The following is a 20448-nucleotide window of genomic DNA, read 5'->3' as shown; positions in this document are numbered from 1 at the left end:
CAGATTTTATGTATTATGTACACAACAATCTAGCCTATAATTGTCCTGAAATTGTTCAAAATAAACTATGTATACAGGTACTTGGACTTTTTCCTACAACCTCCTATAAAATATATAAATGTTTATACGATTAAAAATTAAAATTGGATTTTAACAAAGTATCTTGTCATATGCATCGCTCTTCACAAAAGTCAATTATACATTGTTTATAAAAAATCTGACCTCTTTATTTACAGTATTAAGTACATGTAAAACATTATAGTATGTGAAACATTAGATTAACTGAACAGCACCGCTTTTAACTAAATCTGCAACAGCATTATATTGTATAATGTGTTGCGAACCTGGTTCAAAATCAATTACTTCGTCTAATGATCCAGGCAATAGAATCCCATTAATTCTCTCGTTTGCCCTTAAGAATACGTACGCTTGCATATTAGGCTTTACAGTTACTTTATTAACTTCGAATGTCTGAAAACTGCCAGGCATGTGTTGCAAAGCAATCGTTCTAAAGAGCGTTTCGATACTGGCAAGAAACTCTTTAGCAAATTGAAGTTCCGCAGCTGTTAAATAACACTCTTCCGAAGATCTATTAGCTTCCTGCGAGAGTATATGAATGGTGTATTTCTCAATTTTTTCTAATCGAGCTCTGAGATAACTAGATGTCACAAACTTGATTCTGTCCAGCTCCATTCTATGAATCATTAATCTCAGATCACCTTTCTCTAACCTCTTCATGTTTTCCTCCATGTGTGTGATCTGTTGCAACATACAATCAACCAGATCGGACTGATGGGGTAGAATTTCAGGAGCGAATTTTTCGTTCAACCAAGCTTCTTCTATCGCTAATAATACGCTCTGAGCGGTTAATTCCTCTTCCTCGCGCTCCTCGACCATGCTCGTTAATCGCGTTTCCGTATCATTCATATTTTACAACTTTCTTCAAAAGAATTATTATTTTATTTAGAAAAGATTTTATAAAATTCACTTTGATTTTCCTATGTTATTGTGCGAATTCGTTTGTTTAACGTAATAAAACTGTATCGACAAACCATTCGGATATACACAGTGAGTCGTTGCCGTGCATTGTCAATTTTAAATTGTACGGCTTGTCACGTGACTAGAGTCGATACTTCTCGCTAGCAAATTTAAACTTGACTGAGATTTAAATTTGACTGCTCGAACATTTAAATGTTTGAAGTATCAACTACGCTATTTTCTTAAAAATTCGATTCTGCAATCCGTTATTGAATAAACTAAACTATTCAAAATAGTTTTGCTAGCGAACCATTCTTGCTATTTATTAATAAAAAATTTTGAAACGTGAGTTCGTAGAAACTCTTCTCCCTTACTTACCTCCCTCCTCTCTTAATACGCTGTACAAATAACGACGTTGAAATGTGATATACTATTTCACGAATACATAATTTGAAATAGATTACTTTTATTACCGGAACGAATGAACGGGGAATAAATCGTTTCAAGATAATTATATGCAAGTTTATCGAAGAATCTAGCAAAGCAAAATGGCAAAAGCATGCACATACTGTTATAATAAGCTCCTTACAGCATGAAACCATATTAAAGTTTATTTTATCCTTCTTTTGAATCTTTGTACACAGGGAGGAGGTAAAGTTGAATAAGATACTTTTACGTTTCTCGGAATCTATTCAAACGGCATAAGGAAGGAAACGGTAATTAAAGGCAGTTACGGTTGATCGAAGAATATCGAAGAATATAATAAGATGTAGGGAATATCAAAGAATAGAGTAATCCCTTCTGTTTTATTCCTATGTTAGCCTTGTAAGGTTTCTGTGTGCGCCACTGAAGATACACCAAGGTATTCTTAAATCCTCGTTAACTTAATAAAGACCATCTTAAGACTGTTTGCCGACTTAGATAGTGCCAACATATAGAAATCTAGGCGCAAGGGTACATATGGTAGGGTCGAGCCTAGACACCTGAGCATATTTAAACGACAGCAGTTCGACGCTGACACCGAGCCGCATCCAGCAGTGGATCCAACAGTTGCAGACTTCCCAGACACCCTTCTTTAAAATTTCTACGACCCATCGGCGTGATCGTACGATATTAACAATCTGAGCTCGTACTTGGACTAGTTCGTTTTATTACGATTTTCTCCAAGTAGTCTAAAGGTGAGCTGAAGAAAGATAAGTGATAAAGTGACACAACGGTAACGATAATAGTACCCAACGGTAGAGGCAGGCAGGTCATTAATGACGATTCTCGTCATTTTCTTAAAAAAGAATTCAATAATAAATAACTACCGTTTCAATGTTCACAGGTTTAAAAATGTCTCTCATTGCGGGGCCCAGCTACGAAGCCTATCAATGGGGAGCTCAAGGTTCCAAGTTTGGCAATCAGACAGTAGTGGATAAGGTCACGCCCGATATGTTACACCTAATCGACAGTCACTGGTACCAGTACCCACCGTTAAATCCTTTATGGCATGCGATCCTCGGCTTCGTGATCGGTGTGCTTGGTTTCGTCTCCATTTCCGGGAACGGCATGGTCATCTACATTTTCCTTTCAACAAAGAGTCTTCGTACGCCTAGCAACCTATTCGTCATCAATCTAGCCATCAGCGACTTTTGCATGATGCTCTGCATGTCTCCACCTATGGTGCGTGGCACGATAGCTTTTTTTTTCTATTTTACCCTTAATTGCCGAGTATATTAAACTGAGTAGCTTTCTCGATCAAATGATCGATAACGCGATAATTTCGTTCTCGACAGGTAATTAATTGCTATTACGAGACATGGGTACTTGGACCTCTCTTCTGTGAAATCTACGCATTTGCGGGCTCCTTGTTCGGATGTGGCTCCATTTGGACGATGACAATGATTGCATTCGACAGATACAACGTGATCGTGAAGGGTTTATCCGGCAAACCATTGAGCATCAACGGAGCAATTCTCCGTATTCTGGGTATATGGCTCTTCTCTTTGGGTTGGACCATCGCGCCAATGTTTGGCTGGAATCGGTAATATCGCCCCCCCCCCCCCCTCCCCCATCCCTCATCTTCTTCGAATAATTTTTGAAATTATTCACAATTCGAATCACGATAACACGGTAAATTCGTTGTTCTTTGTTAGATACGTGCCCGAGGGTAACATGACTGCGTGCGGTACCGATTACTTGAACAGAGACATCGTGTCTTCTTCTTATCTTATCATGTACAGCATCTGGGTATACTTCTTGCCGCTGTTCCTCATCTGCTACAGTTACTGGTTCATCATTCAGGCAGTCGCAGCTCACGAGAAGAACATGCGAGAACAGGCCAAGAAAATGAACGTCGCCTCTCTGCGATCATCCGAAAATCAGAACACCAGCGCCGAGTGCAAATTGGCAAAAGTATGGATGTAGCTACGATTATACTCAACCAGCACACTATAAAACGTTCTAATGACTTCAGGTTGCTCTTATGACGATCTCCTTGTGGTTCATGGCATGGACCCCGTACTTGGTCATTAACTTCTCCGGCATCTTCAATCTCATGAGCATTACTCCTCTCTTCAGCATCTGGGGTGCTCTGTTTGCCAAAGCGAACGCTGTATACAATCCGATTGTTTATGGAATCAGGTGACTAAACAAACCCCGGGTAAGTAAATACACGTTTTTCGACGACTAATTAAAATTGTTCTTTATTTTTCAGCCATCCGAAATATCGAGCTGCGCTCTTCCAGAAATTCCCATCGTTGGCATGCGCTAATGATCCAGTACCGACAGACGCGACATCCACTGCTTCGGGTACCACCACTGTTGCAGATAGCGAAAAAGCGAGCGCGTAAAATAATCGATCGATCAAAGAACTACGAACAGCATAAATCGAAGTATGCCCGACTAGGATAAGAAACAACAATGCTACGTTTAATTACAGACACGAATTGTAAATATTGACATCGATTGTCGTTTTAAGAGGTCCATTTTTTTTACCAATCACAACAGAGATACGTTCAACTGAAAATTCGTATCGGAATTCTAAACGAATTGAATCGAACACACACACCACGCGCGCGCGCACGCACGCGCGCGCGCACACACACACACCCGAGAGAAGACATCGCTTAACAAATGTATACCCATATTCGATCAAAATATCTATCCAGAATACGGGATTGTTCTAAAATATGGTACTAAATGAGCAATCTTTGAATCTCCTGTGATTGATGAACGTATAATTCTCACTTGCACCACAATGAGAATCATTGTAACATCAAGTCATGGGTAATGATTTGGATTTTGTACATTTTATTGCCGGATAATATACATGGTCACTTTGGTATAGCAGGTACTAACTCTATGTTTACTAGATAGGTAAACATGAATCATATTATTGTAAGATATGATGTGAGTGTCGTATCTGTACCTTAATTTTATAAATGCAAATAAACTGTGCAAGCAATAAGACAATTGTATTCATTTAATTACCAATAAGGGGAATATTAATCGTCAAATAATAATGAATTTCCATAAGGACAATTGGTTTAGAAAAGATTTTTTTGTACATACAATCGAAAGCACTTTGGATGCCGATATTTTAAGAATTTCCATCAGCCGTCGAAGATTTTTCTCCACCAGCGTTAGAATCCTCGGTTGATCCACAGACTAAGAATGGTAGCTTCTCCTTCAACGCGGCTCTATATTTTGGATGACTGCGTGGAATACATTTACAACAATATTATTGTCAATATTAATAATTTACCATGGCATTATTGCATTCGTGTAACACATACCTAATCCCGTAAACGATCGGATTGTATATTGCATTCGCTTTTGCAAAAAGTGATCCCCATATAGTGAAAAGAGGAGTGAGCAGACCACGATTGAATATGCCGATATAATTGATCACAAGATACGGTGTCCACGCCATAAACCATAGCGAAATTGTCGTTAATGCGACCTAAGTAAATTTAATTTAAAGTTAAAATTGAATTTCACATTAAATGGATTGGCTACGAAGTATAAGTAACACCTTTGCTAGTTTTACTTCGGCACTGACACCTTGAGAGTCTCCGGATCGTAAAGATGCAACATTCATTTTTTTCGCTTGCTCTTTCATTGCTTTCTCATGAGCAGCGACAGCCTATTTAAGCAGAGATAAATAATATGTAGATACGTATGAGTATAATTGGAATTGTCGAGTAATGTCACTTTTTTATATTTACCATAACAATAAAGTAATAACTACAAATAATAGTGAACAGTGGTGTATAATAGACGAAAACAGAGTAGACTAATATATATGATTTGGATCCCCAATCTAAAGTAAGATAATCCGTTCCACATGCTGTCATGTTACCCTCTGGAACATATCTAATCAACGTGTTATGTGTTAACGATTGAGAATATTTCGTTATCAGACATAAGTGAAAAAATAATTTTCTTAATTGAAATATTACCTGTTCCATCCTACCATTGGTAAAATTGTCCATAATAAACCAAACGACCATATAGCTAGGATTTCAAGTATAGCCTTTTTAATAGTTAAAGGTGTTCCAGACATCCCCTAAGAATTACTTATTTTGTTGTAATATTAGTTTCATTTGTAATTGTTAGAATCTACATTCATATATATGTATACCTTCACTATAACATTATATCTATCTAAGGCAATGGCTGTCATTGTCCATATTGATGCACATCCGCACAGTGAACCAACCATTGCATAAATATCGCACATTAAAGGTCCTGAAAAAAGCTATTACTTTAAAATTGAAATTTTATGTATTCAGTTTGCAAAACTTTTGTTCTTACCAAGAACCCATGTTTCGTAAAAACAACAAATTACCATGGGAGGACACATAAAACCCATCATTATAAAGTCTGAAAAAGCAAGATTTACTACAAGCAGATTACTCGGTGTTCTCAGTGATGGTGTCATTATAAATATATAAACCACTACACCATTTCCGCACCACCCTATAATTCCCAATGCGATCATCACCAAGCCTAAAATTTTATGCCATAACGGATATAACGGAGGAAATTGGTACCTATATTTAGAAGAAATTATTAAAATATTATAAATATGTGTAAAATAAAATACACTTATATTTTCAGTAATAACTGTAGCAATTACCAGTATGAATCAATTAAGTGTAACATATCTGGCGGTACTGAACTAGCAACTGTTTGATTATTGAAATGCATCCATTGTCTTGCAAACTGTGGACCCATGGTGGTTGTTAAGGTAGAATTTGGTAAAAAAATAGCATCGACAAATGAGGAGGTAGACACATTACAAGTATTGGTAGAGGTAATTGTCTCCATTTCTTGAATATGTATATTTAATCTTAGTATGTATATTTAAAAAGAAAAATTATAAGAAAGATGTACTATTCAAATAGCATTACATACTTGTGAACCAATAGTACAGGATTTTGTTCAAAAAATATTTGCTAAGAAAAGTATTTAAATTTACACCACATTAATGTAACTTTATGGAGTACACCCTTTGTTCACATTTCACTGGTCGCATTCAACTACTGTGGCTACAATTGCACCATTCTGCTTTTATATGCGTTCTGTAAGTTAAGATCCAATAAAGTCATCCAATAAAATATTCAAATTAATCCATTTATAGTTGTATTAAATGCATTTGTTCGCTTTTATAAGTGTTAATATGGCATGATGTATAAAAAGTACTGTCAACTGGAATTTAGACTAATCTAATCAAAGTGAAACATTACATATGCTTTTATGAATCAAATTAACATAATTGGTATAAATTTAAATAATACATAATATATTATTGGAATTAAAAATAATTTATACTTGTCTGATAGCATTTTATAATTTATTGTGTAAAATATAATATTACACTGCTATTTTTATAAACATCATTTTATCACTCTTGAGAGTCTACGAATGTGTTGACTGCGACCCTCTTGAAGGGCCTCTTCTAATTCCTGTACAATATGTAGTAAATTAACAGGATCAGTTTGAAGTAACACATGCTCAACATTTTCATTCTTGTCTGAATTCTTTATGGATAGATCCAAAGTAATAAGAGGAGCTACTTGTTTTAATAATGATCTTGATGCAAGCTACAAAGATACATATATAACATAAAATATTTAAATTTAATATTTTAATTCTGTAAAGATAAAGAAATATGATAATATAATACCTGAACTTCAAATCTCCATTCCATATTCTGATATTCTGGCAATTTAAATCCAATATTTGTAAGTACGTTTAATACTTCATCTTTTTTAGTATTATATAATTTACTTAATATTGCTTCTTGATCTTCTGAAAAACCTAAAGCTATTACAGAATCTCTAAAGTCTTCTGAGTTTAACTGTAAAGTGTAACGATAAAAATTATCACTTTGAAAATTTTGATAATATTTATAAAATTATGATCTACTTTATTCATTATAAAATATATATTCAAATTAATGAAAGTTGTATTACCTTGTACCTACAACTTTCTAGTAATAAATTAACAAGTCCTTCGACAGAATTTTTAATAACATTCACTTCCACTTCCAATTTCTCTGAATTGAAAAGAGAAACAAGTTGATATAGTACTAAACTATTTCTTTCAATATTGTGGAAAAAATTTTTCACTTTACTTACGAGCTGCTGCATTATATAATTTAATATTTGGTCCTTTTTGTAAATAATCTAGAGCCAATTTGCAAAAATCCTGTAAAACTAAAAAAACAATTAATAGATTAATTATTGTTCAAAAGTGTTTAAAATTAATGGAAAAAATTGACCCACCCTGTGGTGCGTGTTCCGTAAGGAGCAGTACATGTTTCTTATGATCTGGTTTTAATGTTAACAACATTATTATTTTATTTAAAAATATCTATTTGTATAATAGTTGATCGTTTTGTATTTATTGATTTGAAATAAAACGTTCCTCAATTTTACAACTAGAAGGCGATGGGTAAACCGCCATATTTATTCTCGTGTAAACACGAACAATCTGTTCATTGATAAAGTGACTAATTTTTTGAATAGACTTTGAGGTAAAATTGTTTAGGTTTCTTTATTTCACTATAAACAAAATATTTAATTTATCTAGTTCAAGTGTTAATCCTAGTACTTGTATATTTATCGTCATACAATATATATTTACTATGCTTTAAAAAGGTTAGGTTAAATGATCATTAAAGTTAAAATTAACTTTTACTTTTAATCATGAGGTATTAAATGCAAATAATACAAGCTATAAGTATCTTAATTATTACTGGTACTTGAAAACGAAAAGAACAATTTTCAATGTTATGACTGTGAATTTATTCTTAACATTTTAAAGGTAATGAATCTTTGAAGCCACAAGTATATAGCCATAGAAATGCAGGGATACTCTACAAATAATAAACTTTCAATTTATTTTGCAATTCAATAATCTCCGTTTTTCCATTTTTCTTATTTTCTATCACAATTGAAGATAGAATGACATCGATATAACGGAGTGATAACACAGGAATTTCTTTATATTTCACATATGAAATTATGCCTTTGCTTGAGAAAGCATTGTTTTCATCTGAGCCTGCTGAAACATTTGTTGATACTTCTCCAATGTTTCACAATGCGTATCTTGTTCGTTATCTAATGTAATTATCAATTCGTCCATTCGTTTCCTACATTGAAAAATAATCATTAATAACTTTTGAATTTCTTACGTGTATATTGTCTATATGTAAAGTATCTTACAATTCAGATGAGATATATTCCATGCGCTTAGCAACATTTTGCTTTGCATCTTCCAAGTCTTGTTTAATAAGAACTGGTCCTATCAATTTAAAAACATCATCCTGTGATTTCAAAAGATCTAATTCTTTCTTGACCGCAATATTTTCATTCAATTGCCCATCCAGCTGTTGCCTTTGACTCAATGCTTTGTGGTAATCTGATACAAACAGAATCTACATGTAAAGGATAGTCAATCAATTACAATTCTATAATGTATATTGTAAAGAATATTATCTGAGAATAAAAAAAAACGAATAAAATACCTTTTTGAACCTGCTTATATTTCTCTATCTCTGTTTTTAAATTTTTTTGAATTTCTTCTGCCATATTTGTCTAAAAACGGAAAATAATTATGTATTAAATAGTAAAATACTAAATACTATTGAAAGAATAACGAAATATAATTTAACAATCGATTACAAAAAATGGTCATGAGATTAAAAGGTTATGATATCATTTTAAATGCAAATATTCGATTACATTTCAAAAATTGATTGAAATGTATTGTAGTTATATTACAAATATGTGTAATTTACTTAGTGAAAACACGTGTATTATAATCATTATAGATGCTATCACCTTATTTCATCGTTATCATACCATGTCAAAGGAAGAACGTCTCGCAACAAGCTTTTTCACAAACTGGGTAGTAAAATTTTCTATCGAACGACAAAGAATTAGGAAATCTTACATACAAATATCCTTTCTAATGAAATTAGTATCTTATTTCTTTAACTGTTTTGTTTCGAAGTCTTTCAAAGTTTAACTAATATAACGTGTTACCGCTATAGATCATTATAGGCATGACAAATGTATTACACATCATTTAAATATATACATGTGTCTGAGTCATAGAGATGCACAAATGAAGACCGAAAAACAACTGTTTTGATATTAAAAAAATAAATAATTTATATCGTGATTAAATTACAAATTGATTTAAATTGAATAATTATAGTCTACCATATATAGAATTAAAATATTTTTACAGAATATAAAGAGATGAAAAAATTAAAAATAGAAATTAATACAGATCGTGTTACAAACAATCACGTTCTGATTTATTAAACTTTCAAAGAATTAATTTGAAATTTTTACATTTAAAGCTTTCATTATAAAAACATGCAACGTTTATATAACATTTTGTTTTCAACATCGATTACAATACCTGATTATACATTTACATAGTTTTCAATTCTTGAATATTAATGTCTCTGTTCTTCTCTTATTGTTAATATACTTATTTTTTTAAAAAACAATATATTGTTATTAATACAAATATAATTAAAATATAATCTGTAACTAATTTTAATTGTAGAATTTTTATTAGTAAAACAATGTTGCTTTATTATTAATATAACTTTCAATATTCTATGTTTTAACTTCAATTCCAGTTTGCCCGTTGAATTTGCCGCAAAATTCTTTTCTTCTTATAATCATCGTAAGATGACGACACTTTCAAAATGTATCAAATGCCTCTATGAACTCTTTGTCAAAACGTACTATAACCTTTGCGTAAATGTCAATTATTTAGTAAATAGAATTATTGTTTTTATATAAATCAGGAAAATGGAAACAATATTAGAACAACAACGGCGCTATCATGAAGAAAGAGAAAGATTGATGGATGCAATGGTTAAAGAAATGCTTTATAAAAAACCGGGACACAGGGAAAGTATAAATTCGGAACATCGATTGAAGATGCTGCTTGACCAGTACATGGATAGTACTTTACATTTACAAGACTTGTACGAGGACAAAGATGGACAAAGGAAGGAGGAAGTAAATTAATCATTTTTATATTTCACTTTTAATTTCGTTATACGTTGTGCTAAAATAATATAAACTTTTTTTCTCTAGGTGCAAGCACTTTCTGGTCCGAATGAATTTTCAGAGTTTTACTCTCGATTGAAATCCATAAAAGAGTTTTATCGGCGGCATCCTAATGAGATAAGTATTCCAATGTCCGTAGAATTTGAGGAACTGGCCAAAATGAGGGAAAATCCCACCGAAGACCTTTCAAATCTTGTAGAATTTACTGATGAAGAAGGTTATGGAAAGTATCTTGATCTCCACGAATGTTATGAAAAATACATTAACCTTAAAGGAATAGAAAAAATAGATTACATTACATATTTATCAACTTTCGATCATTTGTTCGATATACCAAGGGAAAGAAAAAATGCTGAATATCAACGATATGTGGAGTCTTTGTTGGAATACTTAAACGATTATTTGAGTAGAGTTAGACCCTTACTTGATATGAATGCAGAGCTTCAGGAAGCCAATAAAGATTTTGAAACACAGTGGGATAGCAATACATTCCCTGGTTGGCCAAAAGAAACTGGTAGTGCTTTGACTCATGTAGGAGCTCATTTAGAACTTTCTGCTTTTTCTTCCTGGGAGGAGCTTGCATCTCTTGGATTAGATAGGTTAAAATCGGCTTTAATGGCTTTAGGTTTGAAATGTGGTGGCACGCTTGAGGAAAGAGCTCAAAGACTTTTTAGCACAAAAGGTGAAGCCTCTTTAGATCCAAATTTATTAGCTAAAAATAATAGAAATAGAAAATCTGGGAAAGGAAGAAATTCTGAGAAACAAAAAGATGTGGCATGTTTTGAAGCTCAAGTGTATAGACTTGCAGAACTGGTATCTACTCAACGAGTGGCCACAAAAGAAAATGTTCAAAGAAAACAAGCTAGGACAGAAGGTGAGCGAGGAGATTCCGATGCAGAAGCTAGTGCTAGTGAATCGGAAGAAGAAGATGATAATGAAGTTCCTTATAATCCCAAAAATCTTCCTCTTGGATGGGATGGTAAACCTATACCATATTGGTTGTATAAATTGCATGGCTTGAATATTAGTTACAATTGTGAAATATGTGGAAACTTTACATATAAAGGACCAAAAGCTTTTCAAAGGCACTTTGCAGAATGGAGACATGCACATGGTATGCGCTGTCTTGGTATTCCGAATACTGCACATTTTGCTAATGTAACACAAATAGAGGATGCTCTAGCTTTGTGGGAAAAATTAAAAGCACAAAAACAAGCAGAACGTTGGCAACCAGAGCAGGAAGAAGAATTCGAAGATTCCCTTGGAAATGTAGTTAATCGTAAAACATATGAGGATTTAAAGAGACAAGGTCTTTTATAAAATATTGTTTTAATGTTTGAGATAATTTTTGTATATTACAGTATATTGATAATCTTGTATATTCTAAAGTAATTTTAACAACAAATAAATAAATATTTGCCAAAATTATTTATAATATTTTGCAAGTAAAAATTCTAGTTATTTTTGAAACCAATATAATTATCAATTCTTCGTATGTTAGTTCTTATTTATGCCCAAAATAGAAGTACCAATTTTATAAGCTGCCCTTTCTTCAAATAAATTACTAAACAAAATTACCGACTTCGTAGAAATTTCGGAGAAATGTTTAATGGTATGAAGTATTAAACATCAAAATATAATCGACGTTTCTACCGATTAAAAAGTAATGTGTAGTACAATAATAGAATTCATGAATCAGATTAAAATAATTTTAATGTTAAAATGATATCTGTTCCTAAGTCTATTCTAAACTTAGCATCTATATTTTGTCCAATAAGATTATAGAAGATGTTAAACAAATCACGTGATTTTGCGCAGGATCGAAATTAAAGGGGACTTTGTCCCGTATAGAAACAAATGTAGTATAATTCATATAAATTACAAATTATATATATAAATATCAGTGACCAGGCAGTATTATTTTAAGGATGAAATAGGAAAATGAAAGTGGGTGATAAAACATTCGGATCCCCAAGACAATATTTCGACTCAATATGTGTCAAACTTATATTAGATACACTCCTGGAGAGAATTATCGTGAACCAATGAAAATCAGCTGCAGTCACGTGGTATTGTTTAGCACCTTCCAGGCTCTTGCTGAACAAAGTATAGTCTCAAAATTACTTAAGTAAACGTCAAGAAGCAGGGACTTCAGAGCTCTTTAAATATTCGGCCAATGAGAATGCAACAATTTCGTACCCAGATTGTCCAGACTGTATGGTTCATCGTAATGAATATGTATCGTGTCATCTCATGCTTTCTCTCGTAACAGTAATTTCTGCGATTGTTGAAAAAAGTGATTTAATTTATAACCGTTTTTTTCGTGCCAATACGTTATTAGCGAGATTAAATAATATAAACGGAATTGAATAAAAAAAAAAACTTAGAAGTCATGTAAATGTACGCTTTTAAATGTAATTCATTGTCATTTTATGTTCAGTTCGATCGAAAGCATGATGTTTCGTCGGTGCGATTAAAACCACGTGCTTCGAGTGGCCCATGATTATTATGAAAAATGATACAATGTGAGCATCTTGTTAAAACAAAATTGTTATTGTTTGCGTTGTTCATTCATTAAATATAATTTTCTTTCTTGTAGAGGGAGATATCACGTTAAATGACTAGTAGTTGAGAAAGCATCGATTAGAGAACAAAGATCCTTGCCACCATCGCGGAGAGGTATGTTGAAGCAGGATGACGGAATTTGTAGATGGCTGGATATTTGGGCACATTCTAGGAGAAGGTGCTTACGGCGAGTAAGTCTACGTTTTTTTTATCGTTACATTCAATAGTTTAATATATGCTATCAACTATTCTTAGAATTTCAAGTATCATATTTTCTGATGTTACCAAGATATAACACATTTTAAAATATAAAAAATATAAAATAGATAGTTGGGTACTATATTTTTATACTATATACTTATATTATATCTTTCACAAAGATCAATTAACATTTCTTTCTTATTGTACTTTATCCAAATCATATGCAGTTTTCATAGAATTACATGTATTTAGACATTATGACATATAGATTTATGTACAACTTCAATATTATTATAGATTTGATTGAAAGTTTATGTTTAAAAAATAAATTCAATCTTACCTTTCAGAGTAAAGTTACTCTTAAATAAGTCTACAGGTGAAGCTGTTGCTATGAAAATGATAGATTTAGAAAAGCATCCAGATGCTCGACAAACAGTTCGCAAAGAAACTGCCATTCATCGTATGTTATCTAACCCTAATATTGTACAGTATTTTGGAAAGCGTAGTGAGCCAAACATGGAATACATATTTTTGGAATATGCTTCAGGCGGAGAACTTTTTGATAGAATTGGTAAGTTGTAACATTTTTCAGGTATAAAAGATTCAGAAAGTGTAATATTATTGATAAAGATCCTTTTATTTGAAATAGAACCTGATGTTGGTATGTCAGCATGGGAAGCACAAAAATATTTTAGACAGTTAATTTCTGCAGTCGAGTATCTTCACAGCAAAGGAGTTGCACATAGAGATCTAAAGCCAGAGAATTTACTATTAGATGAAAATGATAATTTAAAAGTTTCTGATTTTGGTTTGGCAACAATATACCGTATGCAAGGTAAAGAGCGTTGCTTAGAAAGGAGGTGTGGAACATTGCCATATGTTGCCCCAGAAGTATTATTACGTCCTTATCATGCTGAACCCACTGATGTATGGTCATGTGGTATAATTCTTGTGGCTTTGCTGGCTGGAGGTAAACTTCATAGAAACACACATGGATATCATTTGTTGATTAAATTAATATTACTTTTTATATAACTTGTTCTTGACTCTCTGGTATATTTGAATCAATAGAGAAACCTAGATAAAAGCAAACACAATGCAAGGTCAAACATGCAAATTCATTATTTTATCAAACTGTTTAACTATAATTGCAAATACATTAAAACTAAATTAATAACAATTTTACGTGCAAAGTGCAGATCATTGTAATCTTTAGTCTGATGGTTTAGGTCTCTAATGCATAACTTACATTTCTTAGTTTTTAACTGGTCCGTATCTGAACTATAGAACTGCCTTGGGATCAGTCCTTGGCAGAGTGTCCAGAATATATGGCATGGAGAGATGGAAAGTACATGTCTCTTACACCATGGAAAAAGTTGGATAATTCTTCATTGTCTCTCATTAAAAATATTCTTACACACTCGCCGTCATCCAGATGTACCATACAAGATATCAAGCGACACAGATGGTTTGTCAAGAAATTCCAAAAAGGTATGAATCATTTTTTACACGTGAAACTTTGTTTTTTTATTTTTGTATGTGTAACAGTTTTTACAATATCTCCATGGAAAAGTCTAAATAAGTTTTTACTTGGTCAGGTACTGAGTGACTCTGAGTATGCATTAAATTACTCAAAGCAGCTTGGTACCTAACTGAGTGGATACTGAAAGCAACAAGCTTTTCATATGTATATATATATGTATATATATATATGTATGTAAGTATCTAATACAGTCCTCTTTAACTTAATTCTTTAACTTTTATTAGTAAACATTGAAATCAAGAGAATCAAAATCATTTTAGTATTCCTCAAGATTATCAAGGCTTTTGCCTTTACTTTGGTAATACAGCTCTATGATTTTAATTAAGGATCATAAAGCTAGATTACCAAAGCAAAGAGCACTGGCGTACACATCCAACTGAAGTATTACAAATTTAGATTGACAAGTAAATAAATACTTCTATAGTTGTCGCTTTGTCCTTGCTTTGATGTAGTATAATACAAAATATTAAGACAATATAAATTATAAATTTAATAAAATCAATTTCAAAAAAAATATTTATAATAATTTCTTAGCTGGAAACATAGAAGGTTATATTCGACCTGACGAGACAGATTCAAGGCAGGTATTAGAAGATGAAAACTTGACAAGATTCTGCTTGTCACAACCTGAATTGCCTGGAGTAGAAATTAATGCAGTACAAATTAATTTGGAAGAACGTCCAGGATTCTCATTTTCACAACCTGCTCACATAGAAGATTTGTTATTATGTACACAAGTGCAAACCAAACAATTCACACAAGCAAGCCAGGTACTGTAATTTACAATTGTTAATGCCCAAAAATTAAAACAATCTGTTTATACATTATTGTTTATAATTTATATTTGTATTTATAGCAAAATACTTTCCAACGTCTGGTACGGCGAATGACAAGATTTTTTGTTAAAACAGAATTAGAGACAACTGTGAAAAGACTAGTAAATTGCTTAAATAATGAAAATTATACTTATCGCATCAATGACTGTGGCACTGTAAGTTGTGGAATAATTATTAAAACTAACACGTTTATAATAGTATGACTTTATACAATAAATTATTAACATATTATTTTTGATAGATTACTATATCAAGTGTAGATAGAAGAAAGATGCCTTTGGTTTTTAAAGCAAATATCGTCGAAATGGATGGAAAAATACTGGTTGATTTCCGACTATCTAAAGGATGTGGTCTAGAATTTAAACGAAGATTTGTCAGAATTAAGTCTTTGTTAGAGGATGTAATTTTAAAAGGTCCTGTTACATGGCCAATCGCTGTTGCAACGGAATGTATGCCTTAAAAATAATGTAGAAGATCAGTTTTAAATAAATATTTTATATCTTTTGGAAAAATTTTAATTTCCTGTCATCTGTGTACATTAATACATTCCTTATACTTTACACATTATCAGGACTACTAAGTTTTAGTTATTAATATAAAAAACAATACATTATACGCATTGGATAGAGTTTCGCAAGATAATAATTTTATCGTTTTATTTTTCAGAAATCACAGTTCATCAATAGGACTTTTATATTGACCGTACCTTAACCTCAACTTTTAACATGCTTTCGAAATGTTCATAGCACTACAATTTGTCATATTTACAGTAACTAGTATAATAGTATTTATATTTTCCAGTTACCTTAATTTCATGTACCTTTTCGATAATTATAAACACGAGTTTGTTAACGATGTTAATGATTTACAAGTCTATGATTACATTGTCGGTAAGAGTATATCATAATCAATTCAATGTATATATGCACAGTATACAAGCCAATAAAGATACACAAAATTCATGTAAAACTAAAACTATAATTTTTTTATTTTATAGTTGGAGCTGGTACTGCTGGTGCAACTTTATCTGCGAGGCTAGCTGAATATGGATATAAAATTTTGTTGCTCGAGGCTGGTGGAACTGCACCATCTTTCCTTGATATTCCACTTTTAGCTCCTTTAATTCAAAATAGTCCATATGACTGGCAATATACAACTGTACCTCAACAGAATGCTTGCAAGGGTTTAATTAATAATGTATTATATTTAACGAATTGTATAATAGCTGTATTATAGTGAGGTATATGATTGAGAATTTGTTCTTAGCAAAGCAAATGGCCAATGGGTAAACTTCTTGGTGGAACTAGTCGATTAAATTATATGCTTTATGTACGTGGACATTCTTCTGATTATGACAAATGGTTTCCAGATTTTATTGGTAATTATATTAATGTTAAAAATTTATTTTTATTCTCTCTTCTCCATCGTTTAAATGTGTTTGTAGAACCTATTACACAATATGGTGGACCAATGCGTATAAGTGACTTACAATGGAATACTAATCTTGCTAATGTAATTTTAAAAGGATTGGAAGAAATGCATCAACATATTGGCAACATTAATAAAGATTACAAAAATGGTAATTTTATAAAATATAAAAAATTATCATAGGTTAATAATTTGATTGCTCTAGGTTTCATGAAAGCACAGTTATCAATGGAAGATGGAAAGCGATGGAGTACAGATAAATTATTAAGTAAAAATTTTAGAAAGAAAATGACTATCATAGTTCATGCTCATGTGGAAAAAGTATGTTGAAAAATTTTTGTAATAAGTCATGATTATATAAATATTAACTATTTAAAGGTACTAATGGAATCAAATAGAGCAGTAGGAGTTCAATTTGTTAGACTAAATAAGAGATTTAAAGCAATTGCAAGAGAAGGTGTCATTCTGAGTGCTGGTGCAATTGGTACTCCAAAAATATTGATGTTATCTGGTATTGGACCAAGAAAACATTTGGAAGACTTACAAGTAAAGTTTGTTGTTTCATAGACAATAATTAATAATTACGTTATAATTTATTTATTGTTTAGATAAACGTAATTAGTGATTTACCCGTTGGTCAACACTTAGTAGATCATGTACTTACTGGAGTCGATTTGGTTATGCTTAACACAAGTATAGGCTTGAGTATGTTGAATACATTAAATCCTATACCAGCAATAAATTATTTTCTTTTTGGGAAAGGTAAAAGTCATTAATTTAGACAGTTAGCCATTAAAATTGAAATAGTATTATATATTTATTTAGACATGTTTTTCATATAATTTAGGTCCGTGGACATCTACAGGAGTTGAAGTTTTAGGAACTTTTCATAGTTCTTTCCAAAAAAATAAATCAGATGTGCCAGACTTACAAATAATGGTGATGCCACTTGGATTATCAAAAGATAATGGTATTGTTTTGAGAAAGGCCATGGGAATCTCTGATAAGGTATATAAAAAAACAATTGTACAAGTTTTATAAAGTATCTATTAATATGGTTGAATATTAATTTGTTTTGAATCACTTTATAGATTTATACGGAATATTTTGCTCCTATTGTGTTTAAGAATACAGTAACAATTGCTCCCGTTCTATTACATCCAAAAAGTAAGGGAGAAATCAAATTACGCAGTAGTGATCCTTCTGATCCGCCGCTAATCGATCCGAAATACTTATCAAATAAGGACGACATTGCAATTCTCATAGATGGTACTACAACTGACCAAACTTTAAATCATAACACATATATCATATTAGTTATAATCTGATTGCACAAATATTAAATTTCACAGGACTTCAATTTGTAAAGAAACTTGTTGAAACAGATGCAATGAAAAGTGTTGGTGCATCTATTTATGAGAAACATTTTCCTGGTTGTGAAAATGAAACATTTGACAGTACAGACTATTGGGAATGTTACATACAACATTTAACTTTAACATCCTACCATCCTGCTGGTACATGCCGCATGGGTGATGTTGTTGATCAAACATTTAGGTACTACATTTAGGTACTAATGTTCTTTCTACAAGCATTATGTGAGTTGTATTTTACAGAGTTTATGGCGTGACAAATTTATACGCAATCGATGCATCCGTACTTCCATCTTTGCCAAGCGGTAACATTAACGCTGCGATTTTAATGCTAGCTGAAAAGGCTGCACGTATATTTAAACTAAATACAAAAGTTTACAGAACCAATATGCAATGTTACAAGCCAAATAACTACTACCATAGACTCAGCAGATAGCATAATATACGAAAGAAAAAAATTCTTTCATTTAATGCAAACTTAAATAATTTTAATTTAATATCATATGTATATGAAATATAAAAAAATGATACCAATATCATTGCATTTAATCTTTAAAATGAAAATATGATACTATATTTGCTTGTTTCTTTTTAGAATAATCAAATTCTTAATATATAAAATTATAAAATTTTATAAATTAAAATCATATATCTATAGTTCGTAAGTGCGCATTCATTTGAATAAACAAACAGTGTATGTTGTTAAAAGTGTATAAAATTAAAGTACAAAATCGTGTCTACTACTTTTATAATCTTTTCTCGAATAGTTATTTGATCTATGATTATTCTGATTGTTTTTAAGCCTGTGATCTTTATGATGGTTATCTATTTTACTTTGTTCTCTGTCATAAGGATGTGCTCGTCTGGATCTTCTGTCATCTTTATGCGAGTAAACATCTACATGTTTAGATTGTGAACCTGTGCTTGGTAACATATTGGTTCCACATGTATCTGTTTTCATATGGGACGAATTATTTTTTAATGAATGATCTTGAGAATTTGTTATTGGCGGTAATTCCATTTTGTTTCTTGGGTTCATTTTAATAACACGTCTAAATAGCGTTGTATTATTGAATAGATTCATAGCATAATGTACAGAATTTGCATGCTTATACGTTACAAATCCATATGATTTATTATAGCCATCACGATCTCTGGGAATAGAAACTTTTTCCACAGGACCACCCTATAACATTGCAGAAAATATATCTGTGAATAAATATATCTAATGTTACAATAAATGTTATAAAATAAAAAATACATTCATTTTAATAGTCGACCAAAGCATATGATAAAACGGTAGTTAAAGTAAGAAACATTAGAGAAATTATCAGCACATAACCTTAAATTGAATGAGCAAAAACATGCATGAAATAGTATGACTTTGAATGCATAATATTAAATATATGTATTTCAGTAGTTTTTGGGTATTATTTTTTAACGCGTTAATTTTATTGCATACAAACATAAAATATGCTATAATTCTTGTTTACATATTTAAATGGATAGACAAACCTGTAAGAATAATTCATATAGTATCTCTTCTGTTACACTATAGGACAAGTTTCCACACCAAAGAGTACGCATATCTTCGTCCATGATGTTATAGAATGCGATGAATAATTTATATCTAAATTTTATAAAAATTATGAAAGTATTGTTAATAAACAATCAAGTGGGACACGCTAGGGGAAACGATAATCAAATTCCAATTGTAACCCTTGTAATTGACACTAGAGAGCGTTGAAGCTTGAACAGAAGAAACATCTAAAGTTAATTTAAATGAACGTCATTGTATACTTAGATTTTGAAAAAAAGTTTTGTAGTACATATACACTTGCCCATTAATTCTTGCTGTTTGAATTGAATACAACAGAAAAAGAAAATTCTTTTATTTTTTATAGCAAGCATCTAATTCACACAACTATAGATTT

At 31.7% G+C, this 20448-nt stretch overlaps 9 protein-coding genes across 11 annotated transcripts; 4 read left to right on the top strand and 5 right to left on the bottom strand.

Moving 5' to 3' along the window:
- Positions 1-73: 73 nt before the first annotated feature.
- On the bottom strand, positions 74-930 carry Sld5 (DNA replication complex GINS protein SLD5). Its single transcript, XM_076310766.1, has one exon. The coding sequence runs from the start codon at positions 925-927 to the stop codon at positions 274-276; it is 654 nt and encodes a 217-aa protein (XP_076166881.1). The 5' UTR covers positions 928-930; the 3' UTR covers positions 74-273.
- Positions 931-2000: 1070 nt separating this feature from the next.
- Positions 2001-4434, top strand: Lop1 (long wavelength sensitive opsin 1). Its single transcript, XM_076310759.1, has 6 exons — positions 2001-2156; positions 2306-2643; positions 2757-3004; positions 3117-3375; positions 3437-3603; positions 3677-4434. Exons 2-6 carry the CDS (start codon positions 2314-2316, stop codon positions 3810-3812), a joined length of 1140 nt encoding a protein of 379 aa, XP_076166874.1. The 5' UTR covers positions 2001-2156; positions 2306-2313; the 3' UTR covers positions 3813-4434.
- Positions 4178-6520, bottom strand: Lop2 (long wavelength sensitive opsin 2). The gene is made up of 9 exons (XM_076310758.1): positions 6382-6520; positions 6104-6296; positions 5779-6017; positions 5606-5712; positions 5424-5530; positions 5190-5337; positions 4997-5107; positions 4758-4924; positions 4178-4676 (listed from the first exon to the last, which is right to left on the bottom strand). Exons 2-9 carry the CDS (start codon positions 6292-6294, stop codon positions 4562-4564), a joined length of 1185 nt encoding a protein of 394 aa, XP_076166873.1. The 5' UTR covers positions 6295-6296; positions 6382-6520; the 3' UTR covers positions 4178-4561.
- Positions 6411-8030, bottom strand: LOC143146442 (COMM domain-containing protein 2-like). 2 transcript variants are annotated; one of them, XM_076310762.1, is made up of 6 exons: positions 7755-8030; positions 7608-7685; positions 7443-7525; positions 7154-7327; positions 6845-7070; positions 6411-6548 (listed from the first exon to the last, which is right to left on the bottom strand). In XM_076310762.1, the coding sequence occupies exons 1-5, from the start codon at positions 7819-7821 to the stop codon at positions 6864-6866; spliced, it is 609 nt and encodes a 202-aa protein (XP_076166877.1). In that variant the 5' UTR covers positions 7822-8030; the 3' UTR covers positions 6411-6548; positions 6845-6863. The 2 variants fall into 2 exon arrangements, 1 of the variants encoding a protein (XP_076166877.1); XR_012991946.1 differs by having other exon boundaries at positions 6413-6548; positions 6799-7070; positions 7755-8029.
- A 313-nt stretch (positions 8031-8343) lies between these two features.
- On the bottom strand, positions 8344-9538 carry Pfdn6 (prefoldin 6). 2 transcript variants are annotated; one of them, XM_076310765.1, is made up of 4 exons: positions 9315-9538; positions 8999-9068; positions 8697-8892; positions 8344-8623 (listed from the first exon to the last, which is right to left on the bottom strand). In XM_076310765.1, exons 2-4 carry the CDS (start codon positions 9060-9062, stop codon positions 8494-8496), a joined length of 390 nt encoding a protein of 129 aa, XP_076166880.1. In that variant the 5' UTR covers positions 9063-9068; positions 9315-9538; the 3' UTR covers positions 8344-8493. The 2 variants fall into 2 exon arrangements, with proteins under 2 accessions (XP_076166880.1, XP_076166879.1); XM_076310764.1 differs by having other exon boundaries at positions 9336-9537.
- Positions 9539-10228: 690 nt separating this feature from the next.
- On the top strand, positions 10229-12014 carry Noi (splicing factor 3a subunit 3 noi). Its single transcript, XM_076308941.1, has 2 exons — positions 10229-10517; positions 10596-12014. Exons 1-2 carry the CDS (start codon positions 10305-10307, stop codon positions 11886-11888), a joined length of 1506 nt encoding a protein of 501 aa, XP_076165056.1. The 5' UTR covers positions 10229-10304; the 3' UTR covers positions 11889-12014.
- A 731-nt stretch (positions 12015-12745) lies between these two features.
- On the top strand, positions 12746-16231 carry Grp (serine/threonine-protein kinase grp). The gene is made up of 8 exons (XM_076309346.1): positions 12746-13093; positions 13168-13324; positions 13682-13905; positions 13984-14304; positions 14622-14825; positions 15412-15647; positions 15734-15868; positions 15955-16231. The coding sequence occupies exons 2-8, from the start codon at positions 13263-13265 to the stop codon at positions 16171-16173; spliced, it is 1401 nt and encodes a 466-aa protein (XP_076165461.1). The 5' UTR covers positions 12746-13093; positions 13168-13262; the 3' UTR covers positions 16174-16231.
- Positions 16232-16310: 79 nt separating this feature from the next.
- On the top strand, positions 16311-19262 carry LOC143145709 (glucose dehydrogenase [FAD, quinone]). The gene is made up of 11 exons (XM_076309345.1): positions 16311-16603; positions 16711-16910; positions 16980-17091; positions 17158-17292; positions 17347-17462; positions 17520-17687; positions 17750-17903; positions 17989-18149; positions 18233-18410; positions 18494-18698; positions 18758-19262. The coding sequence occupies exons 1-11, from the start codon at positions 16450-16452 to the stop codon at positions 18948-18950; spliced, it is 1776 nt and encodes a 591-aa protein (XP_076165460.1). The 5' UTR covers positions 16311-16449; the 3' UTR covers positions 18951-19262.
- On the bottom strand, positions 17934-20247 carry LOC143145711 (splicing regulator RBM11). Its single transcript, XM_076309347.1, has 2 exons — positions 20030-20247; positions 17934-19700 (listed from the first exon to the last, which is right to left on the bottom strand). Exons 1-2 carry the CDS (start codon positions 20111-20113, stop codon positions 19233-19235), a joined length of 552 nt encoding a protein of 183 aa, XP_076165462.1. The 5' UTR covers positions 20114-20247; the 3' UTR covers positions 17934-19232.
- Positions 20248-20448: the final 201 nt, after the last annotated feature.

Source organism: Ptiloglossa arizonensis, chromosome 4 (assembly GCF_051014685.1).
Source record: "Ptiloglossa arizonensis isolate GNS036 chromosome 4, iyPtiAriz1_principal, whole genome shotgun sequence".
Lineage (NCBI taxonomy): Eukaryota > Metazoa > Arthropoda > Insecta > Hymenoptera > Colletidae > Ptiloglossa > Ptiloglossa arizonensis.
The sequence above is the reverse complement of the archived record's forward strand: the minus strand, read 5'-3'. Positions and strand labels throughout refer to the sequence as shown.

What these genes read in the sequence shown, in the direction of transcription:
- LOC143146442 (XM_076310762.1), bottom strand. Translation starts at nt 7,821, where the DNA reads ATGTTGTTAACATTAAAACCAGATCATAAGAAACATGTACTGCTCCTT. An exon ending in ATTATATAATGCAGCAGCTC is followed by an intron (nt 7,526 to 7,607) that starts GTAAGTAAAGTG and finishes TTTTCAATTCAG; the next exon opens with AGAAATTGGAAGTGGAAGTG. An exon ending in TAGAAAGTTGTAGGTACAAG is followed by an intron (nt 7,328 to 7,442) that starts GTAATACAACTT and finishes TACACTTTACAG; the next exon opens with TTAAACTCAGAAGACTTTAG.
- Lop2 (XM_076310758.1), bottom strand. Translation starts at nt 6,294, where the DNA reads ATGGAGACAATTACCTCTACCAATACTTGTAATGTGTCTACCTCCTCA. An exon ending in CCGAAGTAAAACTAGCAAAG is followed by an intron (nt 4,925 to 4,996) that starts GTGTTACTTATA and finishes AAATTTACTTAG; the next exon opens with GTCGCATTAACGACAATTTC. An exon ending in CCGATCGTTTACGGGATTAG is followed by an intron (nt 4,677 to 4,757) that starts GTATGTGTTACA and finishes TATTCCACGCAG; the next exon opens with TCATCCAAAATATAGAGCCG.
- Lop1 (XM_076310759.1), top strand. Translation starts at nt 2,314, where the DNA reads ATGTCTCTCATTGCGGGGCCCAGCTACGAAGCCTATCAATGGGGAGCT. An exon ending in CCAATGTTTGGCTGGAATCG is followed by an intron (nt 3,005 to 3,116) that starts GTAATATCGCCC and finishes GTTCTTTGTTAG; the next exon opens with ATACGTGCCCGAGGGTAACA. An exon ending in CCGAGTGCAAATTGGCAAAA is followed by an intron (nt 3,376 to 3,436) that starts GTATGGATGTAG and finishes TAATGACTTCAG; the next exon opens with GTTGCTCTTATGACGATCTC.
- LOC143145711 (XM_076309347.1), bottom strand. Translation starts at nt 20,113, where the DNA reads ATGGACGAAGATATGCGTACTCTTTGGTGTGGAAACTTGTCCTATAGT. An exon ending in TATATGAATTATTCTTACAG is followed by an intron (nt 19,701 to 20,029) that starts GTTTGTCTATCC and finishes GCAATGTTATAG; the next exon opens with GGTGGTCCTGTGGAAAAAGT.
- Sld5 (XM_076310766.1), bottom strand. Translation starts at nt 927, where the DNA reads ATGAATGATACGGAAACGCGATTAACGAGCATGGTCGAGGAGCGCGAG.
- LOC143145709 (XM_076309345.1), top strand. Translation starts at nt 16,450, where the DNA reads ATGTTCATAGCACTACAATTTGTCATATTTACAGTAACTAGTATAATA. An exon ending in CCATGGGAATCTCTGATAAG is followed by an intron (nt 18,150 to 18,232) that starts GTATATAAAAAA and finishes ATCACTTTATAG; the next exon opens with ATTTATACGGAATATTTTGC. An exon ending in CATTGCAATTCTCATAGATG is followed by an intron (nt 18,411 to 18,493) that starts GTACTACAACTG and finishes TAAATTTCACAG; the next exon opens with GACTTCAATTTGTAAAGAAA.
- Grp (XM_076309346.1), top strand. Translation starts at nt 13,263, where the DNA reads ATGACGGAATTTGTAGATGGCTGGATATTTGGGCACATTCTAGGAGAA. An exon ending in AATTCACACAAGCAAGCCAG is followed by an intron (nt 15,648 to 15,733) that starts GTACTGTAATTT and finishes TTGTATTTATAG; the next exon opens with CAAAATACTTTCCAACGTCT. An exon ending in GCATCAATGACTGTGGCACT is followed by an intron (nt 15,869 to 15,954) that starts GTAAGTTGTGGA and finishes TATTTTTGATAG; the next exon opens with ATTACTATATCAAGTGTAGA.
- Noi (XM_076308941.1), top strand. Translation starts at nt 10,305, where the DNA reads ATGGAAACAATATTAGAACAACAACGGCGCTATCATGAAGAAAGAGAA. An exon ending in ATGGACAAAGGAAGGAGGAA is followed by an intron (nt 10,518 to 10,595) that starts GTAAATTAATCA and finishes TTTTTTCTCTAG; the next exon opens with GTGCAAGCACTTTCTGGTCC.
- Pfdn6 (XM_076310764.1), bottom strand. An exon ending in ATATAAGCAGGTTCAAAAAG is followed by an intron (nt 8,893 to 8,998) that starts GTATTTTATTCG and finishes TGTTTGTATCAG; the next exon opens with ATTACCACAAAGCATTGAGT. An exon ending in GAATATATCTCATCTGAATT is followed by an intron (nt 8,624 to 8,696) that starts GTAAGATACTTT and finishes TTTTCAATGTAG; the next exon opens with GAAACGAATGGACGAATTGA.